The sequence below is a fragment of the Carcharhinus amblyrhynchos genome, chromosome 3 (genome assembly GCF_965287045.1).
Source record: "Carcharhinus amblyrhynchos chromosome 3, sCarAmb.v2.hapA, whole genome shotgun sequence".
NCBI classification, from domain to species: Eukaryota; Metazoa; Chordata; class Chondrichthyes; order Carcharhiniformes; family Carcharhinidae; genus Carcharhinus; species Carcharhinus amblyrhynchos.
The window spans coordinates 10,690,757-10,716,243 of record NC_137326.1 but is presented as its reverse complement, the minus strand read 5'-3'; the positions used below and the strand labels follow the sequence as shown (position 1 = coordinate 10,716,243).

At 45.8% G+C, this 25,487-nt stretch overlaps 1 protein-coding gene across 1 annotated transcript in view; it reads left to right on the top strand.

Annotated features, from left to right (window-relative positions):
* The window catches only part of LOC145341333 (ubiquitin-like modifier-activating enzyme 1), a 261,826-nt gene that overhangs the window by 225,465 nt on the left and 10,874 nt on the right, over positions 1-25,487 (top strand). Inside the window, exons 23-24 of the mRNA XM_080186247.1 lie at positions 9,836-9,937; positions 22,869-22,969. Of these exons, the coding sequence (XP_080042373.1) occupies positions 9,836-9,937; positions 22,869-22,969 (203 nt within the window). The remainder of the gene's footprint in view (positions 1-9,835; positions 9,938-22,868; positions 22,970-25,487) is intronic.

Sequence of the window (25,487 nt, the reverse complement as noted above, 5' to 3'; positions counted from 1 at the left end):
TTAATATCTGGTAGGTCCATTCAAAAGTCTGATGGCAGCAGGGAAGAAGCTGTTCTTGAGTCGGTTAGTACACGTTCTCAGACTTTTGTATCTTTTTCCCGATGGAAGAAGGTGGAAGAGAGAATGTCCCGGGCGTGTGGGGATCCCTGATTATGCTGGCTGCTTCTCCGAGGCAGCAGAAAGTGTAAATAGAGTCAATGGACGGGAGGCTGGTTTGAGTGATGGACTGGTCTTTGTTCCTGACCTTTTGTAGTTTCTTGAGGTCTTGGGCAGAGCAGGAGCCATTTCAAGCTGTGATACATCCGGAAAGGAAGTTTTCTACGGTGCATCTGTAAAAATTGGTGAGAGTCATAGTGGACATGCTGAATTTCCTTAGCCTCCTGAGAAAGTAGAGGTGTAGGAGGGCTTTCTTAATTATTGCGTGGAATATATGCAAATACTTTTCACTTTAAGAGAGGCAAAAGCACTTTTCACAACCATTAAAGCTATAGCCAATGATGTACTTTTGAAGTGTAGCTAGTGTTGTCATGTTGGAAACAAGGCAGTCAATTTGCAAACAGCAAACTCCCATAACGCTAATATGATAATGGATAGGTAATCTGTTTTAGTGATATCGATTGAGGGATAAATATTAAAACATACTGGAGATCTTCAAAATCATACTGTAGGATCATCTCAAAAACAGCGCTGCTGATACGCAGTGTTCTTTCAGTACTGCCCCAGAATAACAGCTTTGATTCTTTTATCATGATTTTTCTTATTTATTCATGGGACATGGGCAACGCTGACTGGCCAGCATTTATTGCCCATTCCTAGTTGCCCGAGGGCAATTGAGAGTCAACCCCATTGCTGTGGCTCTGGAGTCACATGTAGGCCAGACCGAGTAAGGACGGCAGATTTCCTTCTCTAAAGGATGTTAGTGAACCAGTTGGACTTTTCCAATAATCGACAATGGATTCATGGCCATCAGCAGATTCTTAATTCTACACTTTTTTAAATTGAATTCAAATTCCACCACCTGCTGTGGTGGATTCGAACCCAGGTCTCCAGAACACGAACTGAGTTTCTTGATTAATAGTCTAGCAATATAACCACTAAGCCATCACCTCCTCCAGTGTTCACTTGCTGGAGTAGGAGTTGAACCCAGAACCTTTTGGCTCTGAGCTGCGAGTGCTATTGACTGAGCCACAGCTGGCAAACTGAACCCATCAAAGCATATTTGGCCTTCTTGCCGACCTACAAGCTTGAGCAGTGTAGGGATATCCCAAAGCAATTTCAATGGCTGATGGGCCGAATGGTCTCCTTCTGCACTATAGGGATCCTACAGTGTGGTAACCATGATGTGGAGATGCCGGCGTTGGACTGGGGTGGGCACAGTAAGAAGTCTCACCACACCAGGTTAAAGTCCAACAGGTTTATTTGGAATCACGAGCTTTCGGAGCACCGCTCCATGACTCCACGAAGGAGCGGCGTTCCGAAAGCTTGTGATTCCAAATAAACCTGTTGGACTTTAACCGGGTGGGGTGAGACTTCTTACGCTGTGATAAGGCCTGAATTTCCTCAGCTTGTTTTTTTCAGGTCAAATACTTTACAAATAACTATTGAGTAGGAATTCAAAATTAGTTCAACGAAATGAAAGAAAATTTGTGTGTTTATTTATTGGACCCGAGTACGTAATGTTATCTGGACATAATGTAGGCTTTTGTTAACACGTACAGTGTTTATATGAACTGGACTTTACAAGGATTATTTTCTGAAGTTCGTCAGTTCCTCTGTTGCGCCAGCAATAATTATCTGATCATTCATTTTTTGCATCATCAAGGTTTTGTAGAATCCCTGCTCTTGTTATCAGAGCCCCAGCCTTGCGAGGGGAGATCCTAATTTCCTCAGGAAGTCTCATGCCTGGATCTGATTTATTACTTGTTTCCTGAAATATTATTTTAATCGTCACGTCCTATTATGATGAATTTCCTCTCCGCAACTGTCATGAGACAAGTTTATTGCCACCTCATCTCAAGATATCCACCCTGATCCGAAAGGATTTGTCCTCTCTTGCTTGCTAGTGCCTCAGATGAACTGAGGTTAGTGAGCGTGCTGGGTGTAGGCACACGCAAGTGTGGGCATGACTTTGTAGTAGAGCATTGTTGCCATCATCTCCAGGGAGTTTTACAACACAGAAAGAGGCTCTTCGGCCCATTGCGTGTGTGCCAGCCATTGAGCATCTATCTATTCTAATCCCCTTTTCCAGCAGTTGGTCCGTGGCCCTGTATCCTATGGATTTTCAAGTGCTTCTTAAATGTTGTGAGGGTTCCCGCCTCTATCACCCTTTCCAGAGTTCCAGATTTCCACCAACCTTTGGGTGAGAAAGGTTTTCCTCAAATCCCCTGCTCCTTACGTAGAATCCCGACAGTACAGAATGAGGCCATTCAGCCCTTTGAGTCTGTACCAACCGCAATCTCATCCTGGCCCTATCAACATGACCCCATATATTAACCCTGCCAATCCTAGGGTCAATTTAACACGGCCAATCAATCTGACCTGCCCATCTTTGGACTGTGGGAGGAGCACCCAGTGGAAAACCTCTGCTCCCTGGTTATTGACCCCTCTACTAAGGGGGAAATGTCTCTTTCCATCCACCCGTACTATAATCCCTCATAATTTTGTGCATCTCGGTGAGGTCCTTCCCTCAGCCGCCTCTGCTCTGAGGAGAACAACCCCAGTCTATCCAGTCTCTCTTCGTAACTGAAAAGCTCCAGCCCAGGTAACATCCTGATGAGTCTCCTCTGCACCCTCTCCAGTGCAATCACATCCTTCCTATAGTGTGGCAACCAGAACTGCACACAGTGCTCTAACTGTGGCCTAACCGGCGTTTTAGACAGCTGCAAGATAACCTCGCTACTCTTATATTCTACACCTTGGCTAATACGGGCAAGGATCCCAGGTGCCGTCTTATCGCTTGAAAGACCAGGCAGTGACTGAGGCAGCGGTGCTTTGGAACGTTTGCAGTAATCGGAGATTAAACCTCATTAACAGGAGTTAAACGTGAGTGCTGTTAAAACTGCAGCTGTGATTGATTGGGGAGGGGGGGGAGAGGGTGGGAATGGGGGGCCTTCCAGAAGAAATGAACTCTGGCACCGCAGGCTCACATTGAGATCAGATCCCGGCTCCCCAGACTCACAAGACTGAGGTCCAGATGTTCTGGCCTCGCCTCTTAATTGAAATGGTGCTGGAATACCAGATGCTTTAGAAAGATAATTGGGCAGATTTCCAAATGACAAATGTCACGGGTGCACATTGCAGTCTTAACGCCTCCCTGCCTCTCCCTGCCCCACCAGAATATACCCGTTTGGCCAGCTGTATCATATCCTCTCTGAGCAGAGCTGAAGTATTTCTTTTCAGACAGAAATCTGAATTTCTGTGTGAAGGAAGTGGATTGCCTCATTAAAGCCATTGTACTGCCTGCAGTTCTGGTCACCACATTGTAGGAAGCGATTTTCCGCGTTAAAGACTTAAATCGCCCATTTCTTTTTCTAAGATTTCCCTGTTTTGGAGGAATTTTTTTTTTCCAAGTGGCCCAATCCCTACTTTAGCTTGCTCTTGTGGTTCCTCAACCACTTCTAATTTAACAGACCCGCCACACCCCCTCACCAACCCGACCCCCCTCAGACCCAGGCTAAATTAACTTGATCCTGCACAGACCCAGCCTGCGTGCAGCCCCAAGAGATCACACTTTGACTTGTCAAATACAGAATCTCGCAGAGGGAGCTGAACCGGTGGCACAGTGGTTAGCACTGCTGCCTCACAGCGGCTAGGGACCCCGCGTTCGATTAATAGAAGCAAATTACTGCGGAGGCTGGAATCCGAAAGCGAAAGGGAAAACGCTGGAAAATCTCAGCAGGCCTGGCAGCATCTGTAAGGAGAGAAAGAAAGAGCTGACGTTTCGAGTCCAGATCGGGTTCAATTCCCGACTTGGGTCACTGCCTGTGTGGAGACTGCACATTCTCCCCGTATCTGCGTGGGTTTCCGCCGGGTGCTCCGGTTTCCTCCCACGGGTCTAAAAGACATGCTTGTTAGGTGCGTTAACCCGAACAGGCGCCAGAGTGTGGCGACTAGGGGAATTTTGCAGTAAATTCATTGCGGTGTTAATGTAAGCCTTACTTGTGACTAATAACTTAACTTTATTTTAACTTTTTTACCTTGTGCTGGATACCAATTTCCCTGTTGATTTGCAAACTGTGAGCTGGAGCAGTGTCCACCGTCAAACAGAAAGAGAGAGAGAGAGGAGGGGTGGGGGGGGCTGCTCCTGGAGGTCTGTTCCTCATTAGCAGTCTGCTGGCTGTTATTTGTTTGCCCGCAGCCCCGCAGTGTTCCTGACTTTAAGACAGGACGCTGAATGCTCTGGCTGGCCCGAGTTCTTGCCTCGCATCGGCCTGTGGCAGCATTTCCGCTCTCAGCTCCCCTTTTCCTCCCCCACTTCACATGTGGATTGATGGAGACAGGAAACGGGGCTGAAGAGAGAGGGAACAGCTGTGGGCAAACACAACACCAACCCCCCCCCCCAACTAACCACCCCCATCCTCCCATCACCACCACCACCACCCCCCCCCACCCGCCTTTGGAAAAGAGGCATGAACCCAGCCAGACAGGCAAGTAAAAGCACCAGAGAGAGAGAGAGAGAGAGACAGATGAAATAATGTGGGTTGAGACATTAATAGGAGACGGGAGATTTATATATCTCAATATTCCTGAGGGGTGGAGAATGAGATAACTGTACAGTTAGTGAGTTAATGTCCATGAAAAAGGAGAAACATGGGACATTCTTTGCCCAATATATGGTCTGAATAAAGGAAAATTAGGGAATACCATTTATCCTACAACAGACTTATACAAGACAAATGAATTAATAGCTGCTCTACTTACATCCCAGCCGAACTCATCGATCACTCCAGTTATTTGACTCAAAGAAACTGTTTCCAGTTGCAGGCTGCAGTGGTAAACTGTTGACCCCAGAGCTAGTCCCAGTGTCTAAAACCGAAGGTTTGGGTCATCATTGCTCACTTCTGAAACCCAAGAAGTGAAGGATTTTACTTTATAATATATTATGTAAATAGATGTGTGTGTGTGTACATGCGCCTGTTTCAAAGGAGGGCGGTCGCTTGTTCTTCGTTGTACTTTCTCCTTTCAAGGCAACACAAAGTGACATGAAATGGGACAGAGAATGAAGAGATTGTTATGGCCCAAAATGCAGGGGGTGGGGCACGGGGGTGGGGTGGAGGGGATTGTTGTTGTTGAAACTCACGGCTGGATTACAATTATTTTCACCTCGCAATTCCATGCCATGATTATCATACTTTATTTGCAGAGGTTTTTGGTTACAATCTCGAAATTGGGCCGTATGAATATTAATGTGTGTGTCAGTGCGTGCATGTGTGTGTGCGTACTAGTGGGTGTGTGTGTGTTAGTGCATGTGTGTGTGGGTACTAGTGGGTGTGTGTGTTAGTGCATGTGTGTGTGTTAGTGCATGTATATGTCTGTTGGTGCGTGTGTGTGTTAGTGCATGTGTGTGTGTGTACTAGTGGGTGTGTGTGTTAGTGCATGTGTGTGTGTTAGTGCATGTATATGTCTGTTGGTGCGTGTGTGTGTTAGTGCATGTGTGTGTGTGTACTAGTGGGTGTGTGTGTTAGTGCATGTGTGTGTGTTAGTGCATGTATATGTCTGTTGGTGCGTGTGTGTGTTAGTGCATGTGTGTGTGTGTACTAGTGGGTGTGTGTGTTAGTGCATGTGTGTGTGTTAGTGCATGTATATGTCTGTTGGTGCGTGTGTGTGTTAGTGCGTGTGTGTGTGTGTTAGTGCATGTGTGTGTGTATTAGTGGGTGTGTGTGAGTGTTAGTGCATGTATGTGTGTTAGTGCATGTATGTGTGTGTGTTAGTGTGTGTGTGTGTTTGTGCGTGTGCACATGCACATGTGTGATGTATATGTGCAGGAGGGTATATGTGTGTGTTTGTGTGTTTGTTGTGTGTGTGCACGAGCATGTGTGCTGTGTCTGTGTCTGTCTGTCTGTCTGTTTGTGTGTGTGCGAGAGAGAGAGTGTGGCTATGCTTGATGTGGACTGTTGTCCCTCAAGCTATAAGCCCCTGGCGACAGACTAGCAACATGTTCTGGGAATTAATGGCTATGGAACAGATAAAAGTCTGACCTATGCACCATCAGGTGTGGAAAGGTTGAGAGTGAGAGTATTTAATGAGCTGATGTGAAGTATTTTGAGGGAAGCATTAACCCAGTTATCTGAAGTGGGTTGATTCCGAGTCTGTGTTCTTTTCCTTTGTCACGTGGCGTTTTGGTTGGACCTCGTACCCACTGCGGCTGAAGACGTGGGCAGCACAAACCCCGTTTCTCGCCATTCCTGGACTTGTTACTGCTGCAAATTTCCGGGTTCATTTCTTTCCATAAGTGGGGCGAATTAATATTTTAGACAATACTGCGGGTATTTTGATTGGCCCCTTAAAAGACACAAAACGCAGTTATAAAGTGTCCAAATCAAGGTGTAGCCCTAATGCGTTAACGTTATCTCCTTCATCTCCTTCCATGTATTGGTTTTATGCAAAGAAGGCAAAGATATTGGGGGTGATTCTCCCAGCCCGTTGAGCTGCTATTGTAGTGCAGTGGGCCGCGAGACTCCAGCGGAGGCCATTTCTCAGGCTTCTCGCTGGGTGCCAAGGCCTCCGCGCACCTCCAGCTGCCCGATTTCCAGACCAAACATCAGCACAAAGTTGTATAACATATTTAAATTACTATTTCCATACAATCTGAATTTTATTAGCAGACCCGGGACCGAAGCCTCCAGGCCCACTAGCCTCTCACCACCCCCCCCCCTCCCCCACCCCAACTTCTAGGAGTTTTTCACTCCAGTGGGGTTTAGTATCGTTCCCCACTTGCGGGGAGCTGGCAACCCAACCCCTCTGAAGTGAAGGGGGCAATCAAAGCCCCCCAGAGGATCCAGGAGAACAGGGCAGCGAGGGGGGAACATCGAGGCAGGTTGGGGTTAGGGGGTTTGGTGGGGGGGGGGGGGGGGGGGGGGTCGACGCTGGCACGGGCATGTTTGGGGGGACAGCAATCGGGTCATATGAGGAGGGGGTGGTTGCATTGTCAGTGATGCTGGCCAGCAATTGGGAGGCCGGCAGACAGGGGCCACTGCACACGCGCCGATCTGGGCACTGAAATCTCAGCACGTGCGCAGTAGCCCACTCAGCGCTATGCTGCCAGCCTCTTCAGGGGGGAACGGGCCCTGCTCACTGATTCTCAGCGTCATTCACGCTGAGACACTCTGCAGTGCACAGATTGTGGGAGATTCATTTTGAAACACCCGCTGGAAAAAAGCAGCAGGATTTACTCCAGTTTTTACATGAATTTGACAATTGTTTGGTGGGAATCGTCCCTTAGCCTACTTCCTAAAACAAAAGACAAAACATTAGCCCGTTCTTTGTGGCTGCCGTGGGAACCTAGGGCTATTCTGTGTAATGTGGTCTTCTATGTATCATAGAACACTGCAGAGGTACCGTATTGGCAGAGTCAGCTCAGCTCTGGTCTTTCTTACATCCCTGTGAAGCAACTTGGATGGCACGGCAGCACAATGGTTAGCCTCACAGTGCCAGCGACCCAGGTTCAATTACGGCCTTGAGTGACTCTCTGTGTGGAGTTTGCACATTCTCCCCATGTCTGCGTGGGTTTCCTCCGGGTGCTCCAGTTTCCCCCAGCTCTCCAAAAATGTGCAGGTTAGGTGGATTGGCCATGCTAAATTGTCCCTCAGTGCCAGGGGGACTAGCTAGGGTAAATACATGGGCCTGGGTGGAATTGTTGTCAGTGCCCATTTGATGGGCTGAATGGCCTCGCTCTGCACTGTAGGGATTTTATGATAACTTTCTTCTAGGTTGAGGGACTTATAAATGCAAGCTTTGTTGCTATTGTTGACCTCAACACTTGCTAAATAGCACAAACCGACTTTACCTTTGAGACAAAGTGCCAGTGCAGGCGATAGTGAAATTCCACACATAGGGATTGTTGTTGTGACAATTTTTACTGTCTTGGTCTGGGCTGGTTGGAGTTATTTGCTCACAATTACAATCTTGGTGGCTCTGCCTAGAACAATACATTTTGACATCACAGCTTTCCAGAGATATTTGTCTTCTGGTGAGTTGCATTTGTGGTAACTGAACACTCAGGAAATTCTCCGAGCCAGTTTAAACCTGATGGTCCAAATGGCCTCCTCCTGTCCTGTAGCCATTCTGCGATGGAATGTAAAGATCAAGCACACTCTCTGAAGATTAAGTTAACTTGAAGGAATCTTAGATTTTATTGTCATAAGTAAACAAGTAAAGTTCAGTCTCTTCCCCCGGGGCTAAATTGCATGTGGAGTATCTGTCTCCGCTACACATGTACAAACAGACACACGGAAATCAGAAGAAAAGCACAAACCATCTCACTCCTCTTCCCAACATAGAAACTGGAAGCTTCTTAAGCCAGCGGTTCTCAACCTTACTGTTTCCACAGTCTACCCACAACCTCCCATATCCCCCCAAGAAGAGACAAGTTTTTTTCAAAAGTTTATTTATGAGTGCCACAAGTAGGCTTACATTAACCCTACAATGAAGTCACTGTGAAAATCCCCCACACTCCGGCGCCTGTTCGGGTACACTAAGGGAGAATTTAGCGCGGCCAATGCACCTAACCAGCGTGTCTTTTGGACTGCGGGAGGAAACTGGAGCACCTGGAGGAAACCCACGCAGACACGGGGAGAACGTGCAAACTCCACACAGGCAGTGATCCAAGCCGGGAATCGAACCCGGGGCCCTGGCGCTGTGAGACTTCAGTGCAAATCACTGTGCCACCATGCCGGTCCTTTTCTTTCAGCCATTCTTGCAACAACTGAGAGCCAGCCTCTCTATCATAGTGAAGATCTCAGGCTATGTCAAACTATTGACACTTCCCAAGCTGGTACTTTCACCTCCCACTGCCAGGGCTGATCTGGTCACATGACAATCTCTGTCCAGTTAGATGCACGTTGAGTCTGCACCAACAACAATCCAACCCAGGCTCCATCCCCATAATCTCACATTTTTACCCTACTAATTCCCCTGACACCAGCGTCAATTTAACATGACAATCAATCTAACCCGCATATCTTTGGAGTGTGGGAGGAAACCGGAGCACCTGGAGGAAACCCACACAGACACAGGGAGAACAAAGAAAATTACTGGGCGATTTTCACAGTGACTTCATTGTAGTGTTAATGTAAGCACTAATAAATAAACTTTTTTTAAAACTTGTCTTTTCGTGGGGGATTGTGGGTAGACTGTGGAAACAACAAGGTTGAGAACTACTGGTTTAAGAAACTTCAGGGAACAGGCCCTTCGGCCCTCCAAGCCTGCACCGACCATGCTGCCCAATTGAACTAAAACCCCCCCACCCTTCCGGGGACCAAGTCCCTCCATTCCCATCCTATTCATGTATTTGTCAAGACGCCCCTTAAAACTCACTATCGCATCTGCTTCCACTACCTCCCCCGGCAACGAGTTCCAGGCACCCACCAGTCTCTGTGTAAAAAATCTGCCTCGTACATCTCCTTTAAACCTTGCCCCTCGCACCTTAAACCAGTGCCCCCCTAGTAACTGCAAACTCCACACAGACAGTTAGTTTGGGGTACAAACTGTACTTGATTCTGCACTTACTCTGGTTATTTTTGGTGGACGCCTTGAGACTATCTTACTGAACTCCTTAAACAACACCCCCCGCCACCTTGACAACTATGTGAATAACTTTGTCTTTTCAACGTTGCAGTACCGTGACAAAAAATGGACAATATGGGATCGTATAAATGTTCAAGGCATTAAACCAAACGGTGAAGAGATGACTCTGGCAGAATTCCTCAGTTACTTTAAGGTAACAACAACTTCCTTGTTGGTTTTTCGGTTTAGTAAACTTAGCTTTGCGGTGTGATCCAGACACAGGTTTATACTCATGTCATTTTTCATTTCAAAACACCACATCTGTTGTTGTGCCCTCATGATTTTCGCGCTGTACCTCATGAAGATGATTTCAAATCCTACTGATGTATTTTCTTCGTTCCTCGGTCGTGCACTGTTTGTATGAGCGTCTCTGATGTCGCTTATTCATGGGATGTGGGAGTTACTGGCTGGGTGACCATTTATTGCCCATCCCTGAGGGCATTTAACAGCCAACCACGTCTCTGTGTGTCTGGAGTCGTATGTAGGCCAGACCTGGTAAAGATGGCAGATTTCCTTCCCTAAAGGACATTAGCGAACCCGAGGGGTTTTTACAACAATCGATGGTAGTTTCATGATCATCTTTAGACTTTTAATTCCAGATTTTTATTGAATTCAAATTTCGCCATCTGCCGCAGTGGGATTTGAACCCTGGTCTCCAGAGCATCACCCCGGGCCTCTGGATTACAATACCACTACACCAGTGCTGCAGCACAAAAGCTGTTTCTTATACCACGCGTCACCCAAACGTGAATATAAGAAAACGATGGAACCATGGGGTGGGGGTCTTAGCACTCAAAACAAAGTAACACAGCGGTCTGGCAGGGTTTAAAGACCTTCCATTGAATCATAGATTTTCATACCAGAAACTCAAAACTAAACCCTACCGGCTAACTGTTTAACTCAGTATCTTGTTCCCATGCCCACATGTCCACCCTTCCCCTGCTGCCATGCCCCAGTGAAGCCCAGTGCAAACTGGAGGAACAGCACCTCACCTTCTGATTGGGCATATTACAGCCAAGGGACCCAACATTGAGATTTTGACCTTTCCCTTTGATCTTAACACCCCCCCCCCTTCTCTTTTTTGTAATATCCTATGCACATGTTGCTTCAAGCAAAACACTCCCCTCCCCCTCTAACCTCAGCCATATGCTCTTTGTTTTTAAAGTTGCTATTTTATGTTGTAGTTTCCACCTCCTCCCTCCTTCCAGTGATCCAAAACCTTAACTCTGTTTCTCTCTCTGATTGATGCTGGCAAACCTGCTCTTGTTTCCGCTCAATTAGAAGCTTGTTGGAGGCAGGATGTGGCAGAAGCAGCCAAATTTCCGAGCCTTTAAAAATGTGTGTCTGATAACCTACTAATGTGGTTTATAATTAAAGGCCAGCTGTAGGACTCTCCTTTTCGATTTTGATTTGATTTATTATTGTCACATGTATTAGCATACAGTGAAAAGTACTGTTTCTTGCGTGCTATATAGGCAAAGCATACCGTTCATAGAGAAGGAAAGGAGAGAGTGCAGAATGCAATGGTACAGTCATAGCTAGGGTGTAGAGAAAGATTAACTTAATGCGAGGTAAATCCATTCCCTGACAGCAGCAGGGAAGAAGCTATTCTTGAGTCAGTTGGTACGTGACCTCAGATTTTTGTATCTTTTTCCAAACGGAAGAAGGTGGAAGAGAGAATGTCCGGGGTGTGTAGGGTCTTTAATTATAAGAACATAAGAAATAGGAGCAGGAGTAGGCCATCTAGCCCTTCGAGCCTGCCCCGCCATTCAATAAGATCATGGCTGATCCGTCGTGGCTCAGTTCCACATTCCCGCCCTCTCCCCATAACCCTTAATCGCCTCGCTTATCAAAAACCTATCAACCCGCGTCTTAAAAATATTTAGCAAGGCAGCCTCCACCACTTCAACGGGCAGAGAATTCCAGAGATTCACCACCCTTTGAGTGAAGAAGTTCCTCCTCAACTCCGTTCTAAACCGCACCCCCTTTATCTTGAGGCTGTGCCCCCTAGTCCTACTGTCCTTTCTGAGCGGGAAGAGTCTCTCCACCTCTATCCTATCCATCCCATTCAACATCTTATACGTCTCAATGAGATTCCACCTCATTCTTCTAAACTCTGACGAGTACAAGCCTCGTTTATTCAGCCTCTCCTCATAGCTCAACCCCCTCAACTCCGGGCTGGCTGCTTTGCCGAGGCAGCGGGAAGTGTAGACAGAGTCAATGGATGGGAGGCTGATCTGCGTGATGGACTGGGCTACATTCATGACCTTTTGTAGTTTCTTGCGGTCTTGGGCAGTGCAGTCCTGAACACCAAGTTATAACAACATGACATCCATGGGAGAGTCAGTTATAGTTTCATTAAAAATGGAGTGCAAGTTCAGAAATACGATTCTATAACATCCCGACAAGGAAAAAAAAAAGTATAGATAAAATACAGTCTGGATCCCTTTTTTTGTAAGGAAGCCAAGTTCCCTTTTTACCTCGCCAAGTGTCTACCAGATCAGTTAAGGATGCCTTAATTGCCAGCAAGCTAGACACTGCCAAATGTTAAATTAATTACACAATAACATTCATTAAGAGCTGTTCTATCAGTATGCACAGCTCTCTCCTCGCACTAAATTGCCACAACATAGCCCCTTCAATAAGTGCCTTTGAGTGCACATTCCCCAGGTAGGTGTTGAATGATGCCATTTCACCCAACAATCTCGTAAAGTCTGGAGAGTGGTTAGAATTTGGAACTCCCTACTGCCCCATACAGTGTTAAGATGAGTACAAGAGGAAAAAGAACAGAAGGATATATCAATAGGATGACACAAAAATAATTAGGGTGGGAGACAGCTCATGTCGAAAATAATCATAGAATCCCTGCAGCGCAGAAGGAGGCCATTCAGCCCATCGAATCTGCGCCAATCACAACCCCACACAGGCCCTATCCCCATAACCCCATGCATTCACCCTAGCTAGTCCCCCTGGCACTAAGGGGGGACACCAGTTTGGATGGTTTGGGCTGACTAGGATTTTTTTTCCCATTTAAATTCTCTTCTCGCATCTAGTGGTGCACTGCTTCCATTGCTAATATTTCCCAGAACAGGTCGCTAGTCTGTCGCCAGGGGCTTGGAGCTTGAGGGGGCGCCACTCCACATCAAGTGTGGCTGACCAGGAGTGTCTCCTGCTCTTGTCACCTGCCATTGACATGTTTAGAAGTATCGACGCTCAACCCATTTGACCGTGTTACGACCCCATCTTCCTCAGCTATCAAGTTCTGGGGTGGGACTCGAACCTGGAAATTCTGGCTCAGAGGCAGGGATCATAGAATCATAGAAACCCTACAGTGCAGAAAGAGGCCCTTCGGCCCATCGAGTCTGCACCGACCACAATCCCACCCAGGTCCTACCCCCATATCCCTACACATATACCCACTAATCCCTCTAACCTATGCATCACAGGACACTAAGGGGCAATTTTTAGCATGGCCAATCAACCTAACCCGCACATCTTTGGACTGTGGGAGGAAACTGGAGCACCCGGAGGAAACCCACGCAGGCACGAGGAGAATGTGCAAACGCCACACAGACAGTGACCCGAGCCAGGAACCGAACCCTGGACCCTGGAGCTGTGAAGTAGCAATGCTAACCACTGTGCTACCGTGCCGCCCCACTAGTGGCATAGCGGGATACGACCCACCATGCCACATGTCCTTGAATAGGATATTACTGCAGCTGTAAATACTACGTAACGCTGTGATTTCCCAACTCCCGCCACTGATTTATATAAACATGCTTGAAGGGTTTACTGAGAGTTGCTTAACTAAGCTGTTTACCTGAGAGTAAATGGTTTGGTTGCAACATCCAGCTAGATCAGCCAGATAGTCAGTATCTTTTCCCAAGGGTAAGGGAGTCTAAAACTAGAGGGCGTAGGTTTAAGGGGAGAGATACAAAAGGGTCCGGAAGGGAAATTTTTTCACACAGAGGGTGGTGAGTGTCTGGAACAAGCTGCCGGAAGTAGGGGAACAATTTTGTCTTTTTAGACAGTCACGAGGGTAAGATGGGTATAGAGGGGTAAGGGCCAAATGCGAGCAATTGGGACTAGCTTTGTGGTTAAGATAAAGGGATAGCATGGACAAGTTGGGCCAAAGGGCCTGTTTCCATGCTGTGAACCGCTATGCACGAACACTTAGACTTTATTTTACTGGGGAGATTATGCTGGACACCATTGCCATGTGACTGCACATTCCAATCAAACAGGCATTTTTCCACAAACACAGACCCTGTTCAGTACGCACAGGGCTAAAACCACAGTGGTTACCCACCATGCCACGGCAGTCTTGCTGTGATACAAAGAAGATATAAAGGGTTAATAAGAAGAAAATAGAAATTGTCGGCTCTCAACCAAAAGAAATCTGGAACAGACGTGCAAGTGGAGTTCAGCTCCCGCCTGATGGACAGATGGGTCAATTTAGGTTCAAGGGTAGCATTCGTCATGGGGGAGAACGATCCTTGTCAGATAGGATGAGTACAGGTAGACACAGGTTGGTGCTGTCAACAGCACAGCCTCCCCAGAGCTGAGCCATCACATTACACTGTGTTTGCGTTCATCTGCTATCTTGGCACCCCTCCAGCTGTGCCAGCTGTGAGATTGGTATCACTGCAGAAAAATACGATTGAAATCTAACCTCTCATTTTGAGCAACAAAGCATATGTATTTATCTTGCACGAAACCATGTGGTTCTTACACAGTGCAATATTTGAAAGGGGCGAGGAGGATAGATAAGCCTGAATAGTAACCAGCTTGCAACATCATAACTATTGGAAAAACATAAACAAACTCCTTTACTTTCCACAATACTTGAAATAAAGTTAATTTTGCACATGAGTTGCAGGTTATTTTTCTCACTGGTGTTCAATAGCCTTCACCCCAATATGAAAGTATACTCATGCACTCACTCAGTCCAAAGATGTACAAGTTAGGTGGATTGGCTATGCTAAATTGCCCCCTTAGTGTCCAAAGATATGCTGGTTAGGTGGATTGGCCATGTTAAATTGCCCCTTAGTGTCCAAAGATGTGCTGGTTAGGTAGATTGGCCATGCTAAATTGTCTCTTAGTGTCCAAAGATGTGCAGGTTAGGTGGATTGGCCATGCTAAATTGTCCCTCAGTGTCTAAAGATGTGCAGGTTAGGTGGATTGGCCATGCTAAATTGTGCCTTAGTGTCCAAAGATGTGCTGGTTAAGTGGATTGGCCATGCTAAATTGTCCCTTAGTGTCCAAAGATGTGCAGGTTTGGTGGATTGGCCATGCTAAATTGTCCCTCAGTGTCTAAAGATATGCTGTTTAGGTGGATTGGCCATGCTAAATTGTGCCTTAGTGTCCAAACATGTGCAGGTTAGGTGGATTGGCCATGCTAAATTGTGCCTTAGTGTCCAAAGATGTGCAGGTTAGGTGGATTGGCCACAGTAAATGCCTAGGATTATGGGGATAGCAGGGATAGGGTAGAGGGACGGAATGCTCTTTTGGAGAGTTGATGCAGACTCAATGGACATAGTGATCTCCTTCTGCACTGTAGGGATCTGTGAATTCAATTTGGCGGTTGTCTCTGTGCTAAGATAGGATTCTTACTGAGTGGAGAGTGGTGATTTTTGCTTGGCCATTTTTATACTGATATAAGGATTGTACCAATAAATGATCCCCGCAGCCATGTTTTACTTCACAACTGGACTGTGAAAGCTGATACAACACTGTCCTGACCATTAACAATAACTTACATTTATACAGGGCCTTTTTATGGAATAAAATATCCCAGTGTACATCACAGAAACATCACAAAACAAACTAGATGCTTGGTCATACAAGGAGATCTTGGGGCAAGATGGATTGGTTAAAGGGGTAAGTTTTCAGGAGGGTCTTAAAGGATAGAAGAGAGGTAGCTTGTCGAAGAGTTTGAGGGAGGGAATTTCTGGGCTTTTGGCCTAGGCAGCTGAAGGCATGACCACCAATAATGGAACGATTAAAATCAGGGATGTTCGACAGGCCTAACTTAGGAGAGCTTCGATATCTCAGAATGTTTTGGAGCTGAAGGGGATTAGGGAGGGAGTTGGCCATGAAGGGAATTGAAAACAAGCATGAGAATTTTTAAATCAAGGCATCGCTTGACCTGCGAGAGCCATCTTAGGTCAGCGAACACAGGGGCGATAGGTGAGCAGGGTTTTGTGTGAGGGAGAGCGAGGTCGCAGTGTTTTAGATTACCACAAGTTCATAGAGGCTGAAATGTGGGTGACCAACCAGGAGTGTTACTACACCACGATAGTAGACATCACTTTTGCTCTACCTTATTTTAAACTCTTAATGTTGGCACAAGGCTGGAGTTTATGAGGCAAGAGAACTACAAAATTATATCTTAAAACTCTGGGGCTGCATTTTATGTGCCCCTGCCAGATGTGTTTTTGACTGTGGGCATTTAAATAAGGCAGGTGCCCACACCTCCATTATATCGCAGTGGGGGGGTGCTGAAATTGATAGCCCATCCACCATAATTAAATGAAATAATTAGGGGCCAATTGAGCTTGTTAACAAGGCAGCCATACACGTTAGAACGATTGGCATGGGCAATCGGGCAGTAGTGAGCAGGTTGCTTTCTCAAAAACCTTTTCAAAGGGTAGAAAGGCACGGTTCCTACCATAGAACCGTAGAAAATTACAGCTCAGAAACAGGCCTTTTGGCGCCTCTTGTCTGTGCCGAACCATTTTTTGCCTAGTCCCTCTGACCTGCACTTGGACCATATCTGGGGGGGCAGGGGGGAGTTTTTGCGCTTTGGAGGGCAACCCCCTTAATATAGTATCCCCCCTTTTTCTTTCTACTCGCTGCTGCATAAGACACATCACCCCCCACCCCCCCCCCCCACCCCCACTCTCCCCTGGCACCTCTCCTAGATTACCCACACCCTGGATTTACCTCGATCCAGGATCCATGGACCTTCTTCTTGTTCCTGGTTGCAGTTCCAGAGGTGTCCACTAATGCCCTCTTGGCGCTGCCAGGACTGATGGAGCTGCTGGTTGGCTGGCAGTTCCCATGGGATAGATAGACTTCCTCCCCAGTGAGGACCCGCACTGCCCCGGTTCAGCCTGCCTGCGGCACTTTGCGTCCAGTGAGGGGAGGACAGGGGTGGGAGCAAATTCGTTTGGCCCCTAATTATTTTCATGGGCTGCCAATGGGCCCCTGTAATGTGATGCCCTTGGTGTATCTTTCAATTTACCAATCTGATTGTGTAAGATTTTCGCAACCCAACAAAAGCAGTTTATCCAGTTTCCTGTTGGGAAAAGCATATTCAATTATTCATTGCTAACTAACCTGCCCCGTAAAACAAAATTTATTAGAACGAATTAAACTAACGCTGAAAAACATGAACAAAATATCGCAGACTCACAAAAATTATCCCTACCCTCACTTCAACCACCCGGGTGGTCCACCCTCTCACATCTCCCAGGCCCCAGCAACAACAACTTAAATTTATGTAAGTCCCTTAACAAAGTAACACAACCCAATGTACTTAACGGCAATGTTACTAAACAAATTTAGCAACAAGCCACGTAAAGAAGTATTAGGACAGGTGACTAATGTTGGGATTTTCCAGGCCTGCTGGGGGAGATGTGGCAGGCCAGTCAAAATTTCGGTGGGATCTGATGATCCTGGCAGTGGAAAGATCCTGCCCCAAGACTAGGCCAAAGGGTTTGGTTTCAAGGAAAATTTTAAAGGAACAGAGAGGTATAGAGGTTGTTAAGATCAAGGCCAGAAACCCCAAGTGTTTTCTTAGAAAAAAGTGCAGAAGGAGGCCATTTGGCCCGTCGAGTTTGCACCAACAACAATCCCACCCAGGCCCTTTCCCCGTAACCCCACGTATTTACACTGCTAATCCCTCTAATCTCATCTGAGGACACTAAGGGGCAATTTAGCATGGCCAATACACCTAACCAGCACATCTTTGGACTGTGGGAGGAAACCAGAGCACCCAAAGGAAACCCACACAGACATGGAGAGAATGTGTAAACTCCACAGAGACAGTGACCCAAGCCAGAAATCGAACCCAAGTCCCTGGAGCTGTGAGGCAGCAGTGCTAACCACTGTGCCAGCATGCCGCCTAGTAGCCTAGACTCTATGTTTTACATTTGATTTTGGCATGGATGAGCACAAGATGTTTCACTTTGGGTATGATTCAAATGACCCACTAGAAAGCTTTTATCAAACAAAATTTATTTAAGAACCCAGTTAAAATATAAGAAAAATAATTAGCATAACTTTTTACCAACTACAAGATTCAAATATGATACAGTATACTCCTACCAGCTAGCTATCTCTGTTGTTCCAAGTCAAACACCATCCCATAGACATACACCCTTCCTTAAACCTGGCACAAAAGAAACAAGTCTGCTCGTATGATGCTGGATCATCAGCTTTTTAACACCTGCTGTGAGCTGGTCCTTTGAATGTTGGATCAATTCTCTGAGGTTTCCCAGTCCTGAAACTCTCATCACGTCTCTAGGGAGGGAGAGACAGGGACATTGCCTTCTTCCACAAGCTTCTGGCAGCAACTGAGAAAATGATACTAAAACTTAGACTTTTCTGTAGAAAATAAACTGTCCCAGACATGTCACCTGGCCTGTCAATCATCCCCAAACCAAGCTCCACCCTGTGATTCCCGAAGGACCATAAAACCGCAGAACACTGCATTAGTCCAGATTAAAATCAGTATGATATCAATTCTACTGCCTCAGCAGCAATAAAGGACACTGGTCACAGACATCACTGTGCCGCCAACTTCCAGGGCCTGCTAGAAACATCTTGCAAAGGAACATGATTAAAATACATTTCTTAAAGGCACAATATCGTCACAAGGTGGCGAGATCGAGGGAGGCAATTCTGGAGATTAACATCTGAAGGCACGACCGCTAATTGAGGAGCGATTAAAATTGGGGGACGAGCACGAGGCAGGAACTGGGGGAGCACAGAGATCTCCGAGAGTTATGGCAGTAGGAAGGAATAGAAACTGTGGCGGGTTTGAAAACAAGGATGAGAACTTTGAATGATGAAGTATATCCTGCTCTGAACAAACTATCAGGCAAAATTTAGTTGGGATACCTGAGAGGAGGGGCACTTCAATCTCCATCACTTTCTGCAGTACAACTCTGAAAATCCTCCATAATTCAGTGCTGGTGTCAGGGGAACGGTGGAAAAACATTCCATTTAGTGCTTTGAAGTACTTTATATCATTAAAGGTGTCACGTGAATACAAATCGTTGTTGATCTGAATCATTAGCAGCAGCCACTGTTCAACTCAATCGTGGTAGGAACCAAACCCAATCTACATGACCACACACACACACGCACACAAACACACATGCAATCTCCAAGTAATTCTTTCCAGCAGTTTATAACCCCAGGTATCTGAAGTTCCAAAGTAAATAATGGGACATCCGTTAAAAGACTCCTTGGAAAGTAACTGTGATTTTCAAGTTCCCATTATTAAGTTTTGTTGTTACGGTGCCAGTCTGGCCTGCTACTAACCCCTTCATTGAAAACATTGAATGTATTCAAGAGGCGGCTGGATATAGCACTTGGGGCGAATGGGATCAAAGGTTATGGGAAGAAACAGGATTAGGTTATTGGACTGGATGATCAGCCATGATTGTGATAATGGCGGAGCAGGTTCGAAGGGCTGAATGGTCTCCTCCTGCTCTATCTATTCTGTTTCTATGTTTCTCTGTCTCATGCTCCTGTATATCAAACCCGAGTGCCCTTACCGAAATGGTGGGTACATGAAGCTGACCTCACTCACTCCAGACTGTTCAGTCGCCTGACTGTGGGAACTGCTACCATCTTTCCTCTAATTGTTTGCAGCCTGGCCCGGAATCTCCCTCACGGAGTAAAGAAAACCAATCCTTAATGTGCCAAGGATTTGCAACTCGTGCAGGGCAACTAAAGTTACTGAATTCTTCATTAATATGCTGTTAATTTTTTCAAGCAATTAAAAAGGTTCTGTTTATTATTTTAATGTGTGCGTGTATGTGTATCTGTGTGTGTGTATGTGTGTGTATCTGTGTGTATGTGTGTGTGTGCATGTGTCTGTGTATATCTGTGTGTATGTGTGTGTTTCTGTGTGTGTGTGTGTGTATCTGTCTGTGTGTGTATGTGTACATGTGTGTGTCTGTGTGTGTGTGTGCCTATCTGTTTGTTTGTTTGTTGGCCCAGTGGTATAATTGCTAGACTATTGATCCAGAAACTCAGCTAATGTTCTGGGGATGCGGGTTCGAAACCCGCCACGGCAGATGGTGAAATTTGAATTCAATTAAAAACAATCTCATATTAAGAATCTACTGATGACCATGAAATCACTGTCGATTGCCGAAAAACCCATCTAGTTCATTAATATCCTTTAGGGAAGGAAATCTGCCACGCTTATCTGGTCTGACCTACATGTTATTCCAGGAGCCACACCAATGTGGGATTACTGTCAACTGGTTTAACTAAGGATGGGCAATAAACACTGGCTACAAATGAATACATTTGTATCGATATATGTACAAAAATATGAATGGTTCCTGTAAAGAGTGTATTTGTTGATATCTTTTGGAGGGGGGGGGGGAACAATGGCAGAAATGGTTCTGCCACTGCCTTGAGGTGAGAGTTCTGATAAAGTGGATGATCGTCAGCACATTGCTGTCAGATGAGGAGCCAAACTTTTGTGGAGTTGCCATTTCAAGTGTCAGCCTGCAGCTGAGCCTCTGTGTCTCATACGGGGTGTGCGCTACTCTTTGTAATTGACAGTGTCTACCCACTAATGCAGGAAGGAGGCTTTGAATTACGATGATATGTTATTAGCACCTCTGCTTTATCAAAGAAAAGAAGCCCCGCAGTCAAAAATAATTTTAAAAAAATGTTTAAAGTTCTTAACCTGGTGTTTTGGTGGAGGGGGAGGGAGGTGTGCCAGGATTTCCAGATCAAAGGTTCCTCATTGTGTTGCTACTTCAGTGAATGAACACAACTGGTGAAGTACATTATTAAAAGCAGTGTTAAAATATACATCTTTTCTTCAGCCAGGTGCGCTGCTTTGAAAAGAGTTGCCCTTCTAATCTTTTTAAACTTTATTTTTAAATCAAGTACAGTACAATGGAGTTACGTACGCAGGGAACACCCCTTCCCAGAAAGTTGAGTAGGAATTAACTTTTGTTTTGGAGGGGTGGTAGGATGTCTGCCTTTGTTGTCACCATTGGATTGAGAAATGTATTCTGCGTGTGTTTCTTTCCTCAAGGACAGTCCCGTCAACTGCACTTGTCAATTGGTGGCACGGTGGTTAGCCCTGCTGCCTCACAGCGCCAGGGACCCGGGTTCAATTCCTAGCTTCGGTCACTGTCCTTTTATTCATTCATGGGACGTGGGCGTTGCTGGCTGGCCAGCATTTATTGCCCATCCCTAGTTACCCTTGGGAGGCAGCTGAGGGTCAACCACATCGCTGTGGCTCTGTCATAGAGACATAGAGTTTTACAGCATGGAAACAGGCCCTTCGGCCCAACTTGTCCATGCCGTCCTTTCTTTTTTGAAACCCCTAAGCGCATCCCAATTGCCCACATTTGGCCCATATTCCTCTATACCCATCTTACCCATGTAACTATCTAAATGCTTTTAAAAGACAAAATTGTACCTGCCTCTACTACTACCTCTGGCAACTTGTTCCAGACAGTCACCACACTATGTGTGAAAAAATTGTCCCCCTGGGCACTTTTGTATCTCTCCCTTCTCACTTTAAACCTATGCCCTCTAGTTTTGGACTCCCCTACCTTTGGGAAAAAATATTGACTAGCTGATCTATGCCCCTCATTATTTTATAGACCTCTATAAGATCATCCCTCAGCCTCCTACGCTCCAGAGAAAAAAGTCCTAATCTATCCAGCCTCTCCTTATAACTCAATCCATCATGTCCCAGTAGCATCCCAGTAAATCTTTTCCGCACTCTTTCTTGTTTAATAATATCCTTCTATAATAGGGTGACCAGAATTGCACACAGTATTCCAAGTGTGGCCTTACCAATGTCTTGTACAACTTCAACAAGACATTACAACTCCTCTGTTCAATGTTCTGACCGATGAAACCAAGCATGCCAAATGCATTCTTCAGCACTCTGTCCACCTGTGACTCTACTTTCAAGGAACTATGAACATGTACCCCTAGATCTCTTTGTTCTGTAACTCTCCCTAATGCCCTACCATTAACTAAGTAAGTCCTGCCCTGGTTCAATCTACCAAAATGTATCACCTTGTATTTGTCTAAATTAAACTCCATCTGCCATTCGTCAGCCCACTGGCCCAATTGATCAAGATACCATTGTAATTGGAAATAACTTTCTTCACTGTCCACTGTATTGGTGTTGTCTGCAAACTTACTAACCATGCTTCCGATATTCTCATCCAAATCATTAATATAAATGACAAATAACAGTGGACCCAGCACTGATCCCTGAGGCACACCGCTGGTCACAGGCCTCCAGTATGAAAAACAACTCTCTACAACCATCCTCTAGAAGCCAATTTTGTATCCATTTAGGCACCTCACCCTGGATCCCATGAGATTTAACCTTACGGATTCACATATAGACCAGACTGGGTAAGGACGGCAGATTTCCTTCCCTAAAGTACATTAGTGAATCAGATGGGTTTTTCCAACAATCTACAATAGTTTTGTGGTCATCAGTAGACTTTTTTTTATTGAATTCGGATTCTGCCATCTGCCATGGCAGGACTTGAACCCAGATTCCCAGAACATTAGTTGCATTTCTGGATTAATAGTCTAGCAATAATACCCCTAGGTTATTGCCATCCTGTCTGTCAAGAGTCTGCACGTTATCTGTGTGGGTTTTCTCCGGGCGCTCCGGCTTCCTCCCACAGTCTGAAAGGTGTGCTGGTTAGGTGCATTGGCCGTGCTAAATTCTCCCTCAGTTTACCCGAAGAGTGTGGCAACCAGGTAGCTTTGTTGCGGTGTTAATCTTACAAACCCACTCGTGATACGAATAAGTAAACTCGAAACTTGTTTTTGCTCTCTTGCAGAAAGAACACAATATGGAGCTTATTTCCATCGTTTGTGAGACTTGGAATGTGTATGCTGAACACATGAGCCAGAAGGTACAGAAGAAGCGACTATCACAGAGGTTCGTAACATCCCTTTCAGTTTCAGACCCGGTATGTCATGATTGCTCAGTGGCAGCCATTTTAAGTGTTGGCAATAATGTACAGTGAGTGATAACAGAGCTGCAGCAGATCATCACCTTCCTCCTGATCTGCATTGCCATTGACTTAAATGGAAATAAAAATAAGGAGAGATGTAAGGTAGCCAATTTGCTATTGCCCATTTTTAAACTACTGTGTGACAATGTTCCATCCCACCACATGGCTTTAGTTATGCTGCCACGTTAAAGTTTGATTATGTTTGTTTGTTCAAGGGGAAGGCAATGAGCTGGTGACATTATCTAAACTTTTAGTCCAGAAACTCAGCTAATGTTCTGGGGACCCGGGTTCGAATCCCGCTCAGTATTATCAGTACACATCAGGAACCTAACATCCGTGTTTACAGTAAAGTAAAAGTTAAGTAAGTTTTATTTATTGGTGTCACAAGTAAGGCTTACACTAACACTGCAATGAAGTTACTGTGGAATTCCCCGAGTTGCCACACTCCGGCGCCTGTTCGGGTACGCTGAGGGTGAACTTAACCTGGCCAATGCACCTAACCAGCACGTCTTTTGGACGGTGGGAGGAAACTGGAGCACCCGGAGAAAACCCATGTAGACACGGGGAGAACGAGCAAACTCCACATAGACAATGACCTGAGCCGGGAATCGAACCCAGCACTATTAACAGTGCAAACCACTGTGCCACTGTGCCGCCCATTGCAGATGATGCCATCAAGGGGTAGCATGTAGATGAGAAATAGGAGAGGCCTGGAAAGATGAGTACTGGTTCAGGAAATTCCATTTCCAAACAAACTTTCAACCCACTCAATGGTCAATTATTATCCTCAACATTCCACCCGGGATCTGTTTCCCAGCACGGTGGCACAGTGGTTAGCACTGCTGCCCCACAGCACCAGGGGCCCAGGTTCAATTCAGCCTTGGATGACTGTCTGTGTGGAGTTTGCATGTTTTTCTCATGCCTGTTGTGGATTTCCTCCGGGTGCTCCGGTTTCCTCCTACACATCCGTGGAATGTCTTACCACAGGATCTACAAGAAGGCGGTTCACCAACATATTCCCTAGGGTGCCATCCCATGAAGGAATTAAAATGAAAGGTCTATGGGACTACGGCAAAATGTTTGCAAATTAAATTAATAGTGATCTTTGGCACCGTTGCTCTGAAATTCCTCCATTATAAAGTCATAGAGATATACAGCACAGAAACAGCCCAACTCATCCGTGCCAACTAAGTTTCCAAAACAGAATTAGTCCCAATTGCCTGCCCATATCCCTCTAAACCTTTCCTACCCATGAACCTGTCCAAAGTCTTATAAATGTTGTAATTCTACCCACCTCTACCACCTCCTCGGCAGCTCATTCCATACACGCACCACCCTCTTGTGTGAGAAAGTTGCCCCTCAGGTTCCTTTTAAATCTTTCCCCTCTCACCTTAAGTCTATACCCTCAAGTTTTGGACTCCCCTACCCTGGGGCAAAGACCTTGGCCATTCACCTTTTCAATATCCCTCATGATTTTATAAACCTCCTCAAGGACACCCCCCCATCCTCCCACGCTCCAGGGGAAAAAGTTCCAGCCTATCCAGCCTCTTTTCATAATTCAAACCTTCCAGTCCTCTCTGTCTGTAAGTACATACCTGTCCCTTTCTGTGTCTCTGTGTCTCCTCTCTCTCCAACTGTCTGGGTGGCTGTCTCTCTCTCTCTGTCTGCCCCCCTCTTTATATATAACTGTCCCTTTTGTGCCATTCCATGAAGGAGTTAAAAAGAAAGGTCTCTGGGACTGCAGCAAGATATTTGCCAATTAATTGAATAATAATCTTTGGCGTGTTTGCTCTGAAATCTCTCCATTATAGTTAATGTAAAGAGGAATTCGGAAAATGTAAATGATTGTATTGTTACTTATCAATGGACTGGGATTACGGGATCAAACTTTCCAAGTATCTAAATATATATATATATGGCAGAAGCTATGGCCTAGTGGTACTATCACTAGACTATTAATCCAGAAACACAGCTAATGTTCTGGCCACCTGGGCTTCAATCCCATCATGGAAAATGCTAGCATTTGAATTTAATTTAAAAAGATAACGTGGAATTAAGAATCTATTGATGACCATGAAAACATTGTCAATAGTCAGAAAAACCCCTTCTGGTTCACTAATGTCCTTTAGGGAAGGAAATCTGCCATCCTTACCCGGTCTGGCCTACATGTGACTCCAGACCCACATCAGTGTGGTTGACTCTCAACTGCCCTCTGAACAAGGGCAACTAAGGATGGGCAATAAATGCAGGCCAGCCAGCGGTGTCCGTGACCCACGAATGAATAAAAAAAAAACAATCAGACTATCTCCACAAAGGGAAGGAATCATAGGATCCCTCCAGTGCAGAAAGAGGCCATTCAGCCCATCAAGTCTGCACCGACAACAATCCTACCCAGGCCCTATCCCCATAACCTCTCATGTTTACACTGCTAATTCCTCAAAC